The sequence below is a fragment of the Poecilia latipinna genome, unplaced genomic scaffold, assembly GCF_001443285.1.
Source record: "Poecilia latipinna isolate Pla-1442-1.1 unplaced genomic scaffold, P_latipinna-1.0 Scaffold15, whole genome shotgun sequence".
NCBI lineage: Eukaryota > Metazoa > Chordata > Actinopteri > Cyprinodontiformes > Poeciliidae > Poecilia > Poecilia latipinna.
Genome location: NW_015112631.1, coordinates 101327 through 112079, shown reverse-complemented (window position 1 = coordinate 112079; position 10753 = coordinate 101327). Strand labels below are relative to the sequence as shown.

At 37.1% G+C, this 10753-nt stretch overlaps 2 protein-coding genes across 9 annotated transcripts in view; both read right to left on the bottom strand.

Annotated features, from left to right (window-relative positions):
- The window catches only part of LOC106947445 (galectin-4-like), a 12449-nt gene extending 5409 nt beyond the window's left edge, over positions 1-7040 (bottom strand). The window contains exons 1-13 of one of the 4 annotated variants that reach the window (XM_015032467.1): positions 5427-7040; positions 4064-4268; positions 3472-3585; positions 3355-3393; positions 3238-3264; positions 2837-2866; positions 2706-2741; positions 2139-2168; positions 1449-1478; positions 1341-1364; positions 1216-1242; positions 1114-1140; positions 994-1023 (exon numbers count right to left, since the gene is read on the bottom strand). In XM_015032467.1, coding sequence (XP_014887953.1) covers positions 994-1023; positions 1114-1140; positions 1216-1242; positions 1341-1364; positions 1449-1478; positions 2139-2168; positions 2706-2741; positions 2837-2866; positions 3238-3264; positions 3355-3393; positions 3472-3585; positions 4064-4268; positions 5427-5605 — 798 coding nt within the window. In that variant the 5' untranslated portion in view covers positions 5606-7040. Of the gene's footprint in view, positions 1-993; positions 1141-1215; positions 1243-1340; positions 1365-1448; positions 1479-2138; positions 2169-2705; positions 2742-2836; positions 2867-3237; positions 3265-3354; positions 3394-3471; positions 3586-4063; positions 4269-5426 lie in introns of all 4 variants that reach the window. The other 3 variants (XM_015032459.1, XM_015032443.1, XM_015032451.1) reach the window with 3 other exon arrangements.
- Positions 7041-8141: 1101 nt separating this feature from the next.
- The window catches only part of LOC106947412 (ryanodine receptor 1-like), a 103461-nt gene continuing 100849 nt past the window's right edge, over positions 8142-10753 (bottom strand). For all 5 annotated transcript variants that reach the window (XM_015032429.1, XM_015032412.1, XM_015032418.1 and 2 more), the window contains one exon: positions 8142-10713. In XM_015032429.1, the coding sequence (XP_014887915.1) occupies positions 10618-10713 (96 nt within the window). In that variant the 3' untranslated portion in view covers positions 8142-10617. The remainder of the gene's footprint in view (positions 10714-10753) is intronic.

Here is a 10753-nt window from a genome sequence, read left to right as displayed (position 1 = left end):
AGACCACCAGAGGACCCCCAGACCACCAGAGGACCCCCAGACCACCAGAGGGCCCCCAGACCACCAGAGGGCCCCCAAGAGCACTACTCTAGGATGACAAATATAATTTGTTTGGTTTTAAATAACATTAGAAAACAGAAATTAAATGTTATTAATCATGGAATAAATAATCTCAATACTATTTATTTAGACTTGTTGCACAGACAGATTAATTTCTTAACCCCAACTCCAACCTTAACCCTAATTCTAATCCTAATTCCTTCCCAGCTGATATTCTTGTATAACAGACCCGTCGCCTTTCAAACCACTGAAGAAATCAATAATCTATATTGGTTCATCCAATCACAGAGATGCAAACCAGGTGAGACGTCACCAGATGGACAGAAACGATGAAGCTGCTGGTTCTTCTTCTGTTCGGCTGATTTAGAGAAGTATTGTTTTTTCTGCTTAACTTTCAGATTAGGCTTTTATTTTGAAGGTAAGTTAAGAAAAAACCACCACTGAGTTGAAGACAGTTAGCAAAAGGAGCAGGAATTATATTCTAAATAAATGTTATCATTAAACTGAAACTGCTGCTGCTAACAATGAGAAATTGTTTCGTTTGATAATCTAAACATTTTAAATAAATGTTGAAAACATGATTCTGGAAAATGAAACTTTGTTTTTTTTTCTCTTATGACAGACAAAATAACCCAAATTATTGTTTATTTTCCACTGTGTAACTTTACAAACAGCAGGAGAAAAGATCCTCCAGGTCAGTTCAGGTAAATTATTTCATCACTTTGTGATTCTGAAAACATGAACTAGAAACGTCAAGAACAAACTGCAGGTCAGTTACTGAACCACCAGGGGGCGGCAAACAAACATTACAACTGAGACCTGCTCAAAGTGAAAACAGGAACTTTAAAAACGAAACAAATATTATTTATAATTCATTAATTACGTGTTTATACAAAAGAGTGAGAGATAAAAGTGTTTGTTAGAAACACTTACTGGGTTGTAGACCGGCTGCCCTGCCATCCCCTGAACAGGTTTATAAAAATTAGAGAAAAACATCAGAAAACATGTGTATGAAACTATAATGATGCCAATATTACTGAGCTGTTCTCTCACCGGCAGGTGGGATCCTGGAAAACCTCCCTGTTTGGAAGAAATGTAATAATTATGACACAAACCGTCGTTTGATGGTAATTAACGGTTATGTTGTGATTTTACCCCCATGTTGCTTCCTGGGTATCTGCCCTGCAAATATTTACACGTTTCAGGTGATTATTACAGGAAAAAATGTCAAACGGAGCCGTTAATAATGTTTTGATCTGACTTTAGAGACATGTACTCACTCCCATGTCATCAGGACATCCAGCCTGGAAATCAGTCAGAAAAAGTTATTTAAATTATTCTGATCTACAGGAAATTATTATAAATAATAATAATAAAGAGCTACACACCCCCATGTGGCCTCCTGGGTATCCTCCCTGCTGAAGAAGAGATGAAAATATTAAAAAAAGTTTTAATTTGAACTGAACCTTCTACACTGCAAAAACACAAAATCTTACCAAGTATTTTTTTAATCTAGTTTATAGTGCAAATATCTCAGTTCACTAAAAATAAAACAAAACTAACTTCTACTTTTCAGAAAGATATAAGCGTTAGTTTTTGGTGGATAATTACTTAATAGTAATGAAGACGTAGAAAATCAACTGACAAATTTAAAACATTTTTCTCATGTTAAAAGTAAAATAATCTGCTGGTGGAACGAGAACTGGGTTGCTAGGCAACAGGCTGGGCTTGGCTGGGGTTGCTAGGTAACAGGCTGGGGTTGCTAGGTGATGGTGCAGTGAAATATTCCACCAGTGGAACAAGAACTTTGTTTTAAAATCAATATTAAGGAATTACTGACTTAAAACAAGATGAAACATTAGCTGTCTGTTAGTTTTGTCGTATTTGAAGTGCACCAAGATGTTTGCACTTGAAACTAGACAAAAATACTTAAGATTTTGAGTTTTTGCAATGTACATGCTCACTCCTGTTCCTCCACCAAGGCCATCAGGATATCCACCCTGGATTTTCAACCAGAGAAAGTCATTTAAATTATTCTTATATGGAGGAAATTATGATAATAATAAAGAGCTACACACCCCCATGTGGCCTCCTGGATATCCTCCCTGCTTTAAAAAACATGAAAATATGAAATAAACTTTTCCATACAATGTTAATTTTAGCTGAACTTTCTATATTGGAAAAACATAAAATCTTACCAAGTATTTTTGGTCTAGTTTATAATGCAAATATCTTAGTTCACTAAAAATAAAACACAACTAACTTCTAAATAACTTTTCAGAAAGATACAAGAGTTTGTTTTTGGTGAATAATTACTTAATATTGATTAAAAATAACTAGTTCCACTGGCAGATTATTTCACTCATTAGACATTTTTCATTGTTATAAGTGAATTAATCTACCAGTGGAACTAGAACTGTGTTGCTAGGCAACAGGCCGGGCTTGGCTGGGGTTGCTAGGTTACGGCACAGTGGAACATTCCACCAGTGGAACTAGAACTTTTTCATCAATATTAAAGAATAATTTAGTTCAAACAAGCTGCTGTATCTTGCTGAAAAGTTACTTGTAAGTTTTCTTATTTTGTCTTATTTGAAGTGTACCAAGATGTTTGCCAGATTTTGTGTTTTTACAGTGTATATACTCACTCCCATTCCTCCGCCCATGCCATCAGGATATCCACCCTGGGTTTTTGTCAGAAAAGTAATTAAAAAAATTATTTTGATTTACTTTGAGCCACTCTGAAAGGAAATTATTCAATTTTTTTTTAAATACACACCCCCATGCTGCCTCCTGGGTATCCTCCCTGCTGAAAGGAAGAGAATATTTTCTCTTTCAATTTATTTCTGACAAACTTTCTTCCAGAAGAAAAAATCAGATGACAACGCTGCATCCAGCAGACCATTAAACCCCTGAGTATTTCATAGTCATGCTAGCTGAGCACACGGGCACGAAGTCAAGCATTACGACAGTTGGTGTTGATTATAACTTCTTCAATTGCCTAATTTAAAAAATAAAACTTTCTGCCACAGTTATGACATTTTAGATGTTTGTTTTTACATATTTAATCATATGTCTTACATTAATCTGTCAAATAAAGCCAGAAAAAAATATTGTTTTGTTGTTAGCTTTGTATTTTACATGGATAGATTGATTGATAGATTGATTGCAAATACAAACCCCCATGTTGCCTCCTGGATATCCTCCCTGTGAAGAAGCCATGGATAGTTTAATCCATTACATGAGACCAAATGGAGGAAAGTAAAGCTGTTAGCTGAGTGAGGCTGTTTTACTCACTCCGGTTCCTCCAGGCAGCGCGCCGCCGCCGCCTGCAGCCTGAGGCAGACACACGTTCAGGAAACCTTCTGCTACATTTATCTACTGACATAAAAATGGCCGACTGGTGTGGCTCACCCCAATGATGTTAATGGTTTGGATGGAAACGTCTCCAGAGACCTGGATGGCCCGGATCTGCTCCACAGGGAGGCGGTGAGGGAACAGGAAGAAGTCCTTCCCGTTGACTTTAGTCTGGAGCAGAAAGAAGATCAAGATTAATCAATCAATCAATTAATCAATTAATCAGTGAGAACATCAATAACATCCATTCTCTGTCACTTTAAATGCATCTGGTGCATAAAGCAGTAAAACCTGCTAACCAAACATGCTGGAGGTCAGCTGGGGTTGCTAGGAGACGGGCAGAACTCTGCTGGGGTTGCTAGGTAATGGGTGGAACTCTGCTGGGGTTGCTAGGTAACGGGTGGAACTCTGCTGGGGTTGCTAGGTAACGGGCTGGTTTGGCTGGAGTGACTGCTGTGATATATGTTCCATAGGTTTTTGAAACGACTTAATTTCCAAACAAAAAAAAACATTATTGCCAAAAACTGATGAGGTGGTTTGTTTTTCAAGCTGTTTTTAGAAGCAGTAGAGACCTGAATGGAAGTATAAAAATATTCAAAATGTGTTATTTATAGGTTCCCTTTAAAGCCACATGCTTGTTGTTGTTTACCTGAAATCCCTTGGAAGTGATCATGATGACCAACTCGAAGGCCTCGCCCTTGGAGAAAGGCATCTTGCGGATCTTCTCCTCCGACATCCAGGATCCGTCTTTCCGGCTGTTGAAAACCACTTTGTCCCAGCCGTCGAATCGAGGGTTGAAGTGCAGGGCGACGTCGCTGGAGTCCGACTCTCCGCACAGAAGGTTGATCCGAAACCTGGGAGAGACAGAACCGAGTTAACCGCAGCAAACCTCCGACTTATTCTCACATCACAACCGAAGTCGATTTATTCTGAGCAAACCAAGACAAAGAGCCGAGTGTTCGTGTTCAGAAGCATTTCAGATGTTTCTCAGAAACAAACAGAATCATGAAGCAATTCCACAAAAAGGGAGAACATTCCTGCCAAAAAACTCAGGAATTTTGAGATTAATCTGAGATGTTTCTAAAGAAAAAAAAGGAAAAATTCTGAGCTTCAAAAATGAGACAAAAATGTAAATTTCCACGTTTTTTTTTTAAGAGTATTTTTCAGATTACACTAAAAATTTTAGTTGTTTTTTAGCAAATGTTTCATTTTTTTCAAACTCATAATTTTCCAAATTTGTTTCTAGAAAACTTCTAAGATTAACCTCAAAATTTCAATTTTTTACTTTAAACAAATTTCTGATTTTTCAAGCTCAGGAATTTCCAGGGTTTTTCTTGAAAATCTCTGAGATTCATTTCAAAATGTCTGAACTTTTCTATCTCAGATTTTCAACTTTTCATGCTCAGACATTTCTTTGGCTTTTCTATAAGTTTTATAAGATTAATCTAAAATATTTTTGATTTTTTTGTTGCAAATGTACAATTTTTGCCATCAGCAAATTCCCAAGTTTTTTTTCTAGAAAATTTCTGAGATTAATAGAAAAAGTTTTTTGTGGAAATTTACTCCTTTTATTTTCTTTCTACATTGGCCTTCCTACCTCGCCATACATATTGTTTTATTTCCTATAAAAACAATCACATGTAGCCATAAATTATTTTTGTCCATCAAATAAAAAAATACATTTAAACTTTGGGCTGCGTTGTGACATAAAGGGATGATGTAGAGGAATTGTAAACACTTTTACAGGAGGAAACAGTTTTAATCTGCAGAATGTAATCGGGTGGATCCGGGAACAGAAGATGTTGTGAAATAAATAAACATTTTTCTCTGTGTGTTTTAGCCGATAACAGCCTTTAAATACACGCCCAAAGTCAAAGATGACTGTAAAAAAAGGAGATAAAAACCGAGCGGTGAGTTAAAGAGAGAGAGGTCACACAAGTTTTCTGGAGAAAATAAAAATGTTTTAATGGATAAAAAAGCCTCAGATTCAGTAAAATGTTTTAAAAACTCACCTGGTGATGTTTTCAGGAACCGACCCCTGGATGTAGACGGATGCTCCGACTCGAACGCCGCCATAAATGGGGCCGAGGTAAGGAATGCTCTGCAGAGGCACAAAATAATTCAGATTAGAATAATCAGCAACTTTTAGAGCAGAAAGGCGATTATTGAGGAAAACGAAAAAGACCAGCATGAGTAAAAAAAGTCTAGAATGCAACTGCTGAGGTTAAAAACGAACTGAAAAGCAGTTTGAGAGCGATAAAGTTTTACTATCCAACTAACTTTCACGATTTCTCAAAGTGGAACCTTTAAAAACAAAAACAAGATTTTCGTAAATTAATTTACTAAAATCCTTAAATAAGTGGCACTGTGAGGATTTAATAAAGCAGGTTTAAAATCAGCAGATTAAAGCCTTGAACATAATTAATTTAGATAAACCATCAGCTTTGAAAAGAAGAATGGTAAAAAAATCCAACTCAAACTCATTTTGATTGTTTTTGGTCACAAAAACTATTTTCAAATTGCTAAGACACTTTTTAATGTTAACGGATCCATTTTATTAGTAAAATTAAAAATACGAGAAAAACGTTGAAATTATACGAGAATTACGACTTTATTCTCGTATAATTTAATTTTTACATATTTTCTATACACTCTGTCATTCTTTGGTAATTAAATTACTTCTACTGCCTCAGCTTTACTTGTTACATTAAAACTGAACTTTGAGGCTCAAAATAAAAAACAAAAAACATTTTTTTGACTGTTTCGTCTGTTTGGTCCAGTCAAAGTCCGGCAGCAGATACTCACGGGGTTGTAGACGGGCTGGTAGCCTGGAGGAGCGACGAAAGTCATGGCGACGAACAGAAAGCGGGAAAACAGGAGCAGGAAAGACGATGCAGGAAAATCTGAACTTTACTTTATATGAGCGAAGAAGGAGGGAGGAGAAACGCAGACAAACGAGCTGCTGAGTTCCTGTTGACTTTAACTGGAGAGAAAAGTTAATAAAACATGCAGGGGGTGTTTTAACCAGCCGGTTCAACGTCTCAAACCAAAACTCTAATTATTTACCATATTCAAAACGAAGCTCCTGTGATCTGATCTCTTTGCTCCTCTGTTATTACATTAAAGTGATTCTGAGTATTTTCAGGAAACAGAAACTGCCCATCCTTACCTCCGGCCGGGTAACTGCGGGTATTTTTCTTCTTTAGTTCTGCATTGAGGTGGGAGGTTAATCCGCTTAACGCCTGCAAACTCAGAGCGAAGGTATGTGTACAAATACAAATGTTTCAGGGAACAAAAGCAGGAAAGTTAATGGAAAATCTGCATCTTTTTATCAGAAAATCCTTCATATTTACTAAAGATAAAAGCCCAGTAGAAACTCAGGAGGTTTAAAATATTCCAACCTACGTTGTCAAAACGGAAACATTTAAATCAAAGAAAATATTTCTAATCGATAAAAATTACATGTATTTTAGAAAATAACTGCTCTTAGTTTAAAACTAATGTATGGTTTAAATCATCAACATGCTAAAGTCTGCAGTGGGAAACAACCTGAAACTGACAAAAATAAATAAAATTTTACTGAAAAATAACTGGTGAAAATCACACTTTGCTTTTCTTTTGAAATGTGGTTAAAAAATAACTTTAAAAAATAAACTGGTCTGGTTGTTGGGTTTCATGATGCTTTTTGTTCAGTATCACTAATAAAACTGTCACAGAATTGCTGGATTTAAACAGAGATTAAATTACACACAGGGCTGGCTGAATTCAAAGGCACACCACACTTTTCAGATTAAAAAGACGTGAATAAATGTAGAAACATTTCTTATTAAACATGTCTTCCACCTCAAGCAGAAGCAACTTCCTGTTGGTGGACACAGCTAGCTAAAAGGTAGCTAAGCTAACCCTAGCACCCTCACTATTAGTTCTGCTAGCGCTACATGCTACAACACGACATTTAGGGGAAGCCAATGTTAAATTCAATTCAAATTATATCTGGCTTTGAAAGACAACAACTCACATGCACCAATTTAATTTTGATTAGTTTTATAAATCCCTTAGATGTTGTGTTTACGTCCTGCTCTCTACTGTTTTATTTTGTTTCTGTGTTTATTGCTTTTAATAAATACCGACCTAACACAGACTTTATTCAAGTGAAAGTTTTTAAAATTAAATTAGCGCTTTAGACTAAATGTAAAAATTTAATTCGGGGAAGCTAGGTGCGCTAAATATTTTCAGGCTAGCAAAAACGCTAAATTAAAACTTGCACCACTAGCAAATTAGGAGAAGGTTCCCATCAGTGGGAACTTATTTTGAAGGAAGCCAAGTGTGCTAAACATTTTCAGGCTAGCATAAGCGCTAAATGAAAAATTACCTCAGCTGTTAGCAGATTTTCGCTAATGTGCCTATACTTATTTTAAGTTATTTAGATATGGGGGACGCTAAGTGTGCTAAATGTTTTCAGGCTAGTAAAAGTGCTAAATGAAAAATTAGCCCCACTGTTAGCATTAGTGTCCCCATCAATGGTTACCTCGTTTCAGACATTTACATATGGGGGAGGCTAATTGGGCTAACTTTTTCAAAGTTAGCAAAAAGCCTTGCTCTGCTACTAGCATGTTAGCGGATTAGCAGAAATGCTGATAAAACCCAAATAAACCACCCTGATGTTTTCGTTTCCATTTAAGCTGATGAATATCTAAAAAGCTCAAACAAATGACGAGACGCTCCAGTTGTCCTTAAAATAATCTGTTTATTCCATATTGAAACGCAGAGTTTAGTCAGAGACACTCAGTCAAGTGGAAAGTTGTGACCTCCATTCACCTGCCAACCATCAGCCCAACCGAAACGCTCCGCCTCCAACCAGCCATTTATACGACATGGAGAATTTGTGAATGTGTCAGAAATCAACGCATCACACACAACTTTGACTGAGACAAATTATCCATATGCTGAATTTCTAAAAATATCTATGGTAAAAAGCTAACGAGCCGAAACAAAAGCAAACATTCTCCAAACCGGAGGCCATTTTCATTGTAAGACTAAATCTCTCCACCATCTTCAGTTTGAGACACGTTCATGTCTGAAAACTTAATTATTTCCATACATCAGAGCCTTAAAGAAAAATAAATAGAAGAATCCATGGTGTATGTAAAATATGTCTCTTCATCAAGTTCTTATTAGATACATTCAACACTTATTTCAGTGCACCAGCGTTGTGCATAAAGTCTCTCTAAATGGCTTAATCTGCGCAAAACAGAATAAATTACCTCGGCGTTCCCCTCGGATGTGTGTTCGTCTCACCATCGGTTATGGCAGAGAGACGGGATCCACATTGTAAGACTGCAGAGTGTCTAAACAGATAATTATTATTCCACATATCATGTTTTTGTCAAGTCAGTCCGAGTTCAAGCAGTTCGTGATCGCTTGTGAGAATCTTTCGTTTCGAGACAGCGAAACTCAAATAGACGTAAAATCGGTCACTTCACCTCCACTGAGTCATTTTCCTGTCAGAACGAGGAACAAAATAATGACCTACTGGCTCAGAAGCAAAATGCCCAAACAGGAAGGGAAACCAGCAGGTTGATTCTGATCTGTGAATAACGTTTATTTCTGGATTTGTCACAGTTTCTCAAACTGCTGAAGCCACACTGAGAGGTTCGGCTGCATTAAAACGTAATGATAAGAACAGAACGGACAGACAGTGGTGGGCACCGCTAACCGGAAAGTTAGCAGCGCTAACCCTAAAGCACTAATCAAACATTAGCTCCACTAACTGTAAAGCATAACATGTTTAGCAGAAAGCAATGCTAAAGCGCTAACTTCAATTTAAATTATATCTGCACTGAATTTAATTTTGACCGTATAAAATCTGTAGTTTCACAAAGCTCTTAGACCCATTTATGTTTCCATCTCGATTTCTACTTTATATTTTATTTTGTTCCTGTATAATTCATGTTTGGACAGTTTATAACCAAAAACAATGACATAGCTGTCAAACTTTATTCTACTGAAAGCTCACAAAAACAGTAAAAGAAAATTAGCACATAGGAATTTACCTGAAAATAATTTAGGGGAAGCTAAGTGAGCTTTATGCTTTCAAAGTTAGCAACTCGCTAAGCTAAAAGTGAGCTCCACTATTAGCACATTAGAATTTAACCAGAAAAATACATTTGGTGGATGATAAGTGAGCTAAATGTTTTCAAAGTTAGCTAAAGCAGCAAGCTAAAGATTAGCTCCACTATTAGCATATCACAATTTACTTGGAAAAATAAATTTAGGGGGAGCAAATTGTGCTAAGTGTTTCAGAAATATAAGTTTAGGGGGAGCTAAGTGTGCTAAGTGTTTTCAAAGACAACAAAAGCACCAAACAAAACATTAGAATTTACCTGAAAACATTTTTTAGCAGAAGCTAAGTGTGCTCAACATTTTCAAAGTTAGCTCAAATACTAAGCTAAAAATTAGCTTAGCTATTAGCACATTAGAATTTACCCAGAAAAATAAACATGACAGATGTTTTAAAAGTTAGCAAAAGTAGTAAACAAAAAATTAGCTCTGCTATTAGCACGTTAGCAGAAGAGTGCCCACCACTGCTAACAACTCAACAAAACACACAGCAGCTCGAAACGCGGACCTCTCATGCTAACAAATCCTCTGAGGCACATAAGTGAAAACAACCCAAAAGGCTCACAGGGTTTGATTTTCCACAAAAATGACCGAAAACCTTAAATCTCCCATGATCAGAACTGAACACGCCCTTAAAGAGTTAAACCTCTTTATGAAAACAAGAGAAGAAGAACTCCAGTCGTCTCGACTCCGTGAGTTTGTGACCGTTTCAGATTTTCTGGGTGGAAAAGGTTGAACCTCAAAGAAAAGCTACTGAGACTGACGGCTAAAGCAGTGGCGTCGCTATAGGCACTAGAACGTTTACAGCACTAGCGGCTAAGTTAGCCGCCACGCGCTCAGGCGATATACAAGGCAGTCTGTTTAATTTAGACAGGAAAGGCCGTGTGTTCGCAGCAGAAACTTCGTTTCGCCTCCCGGGTCGTTTTCTCCAACCTGCTGCTGAAAAGTGCGGTCGATAGGTGTGCATAGCTTCGAACAGACGAGAAAAAAATGCAAGACAAATGACAAAACTAAGACACGGATGTGTTCCAGCTCTGAGCTTCAGGACTTTTCCTCCTGTTTCCTGTCGGGAAGCGGAGCGGTTTATCCCAGCTGATCCTCATACTGCTTCCTGAAGCAGTCTCCGGCGGGGAAGAAGTCCCAGCATCGCTCCTGGTACATTTTCCACACATACGACTCCTGGGAAAATAATATTAAAATTAAACAGAATTATAAAGCT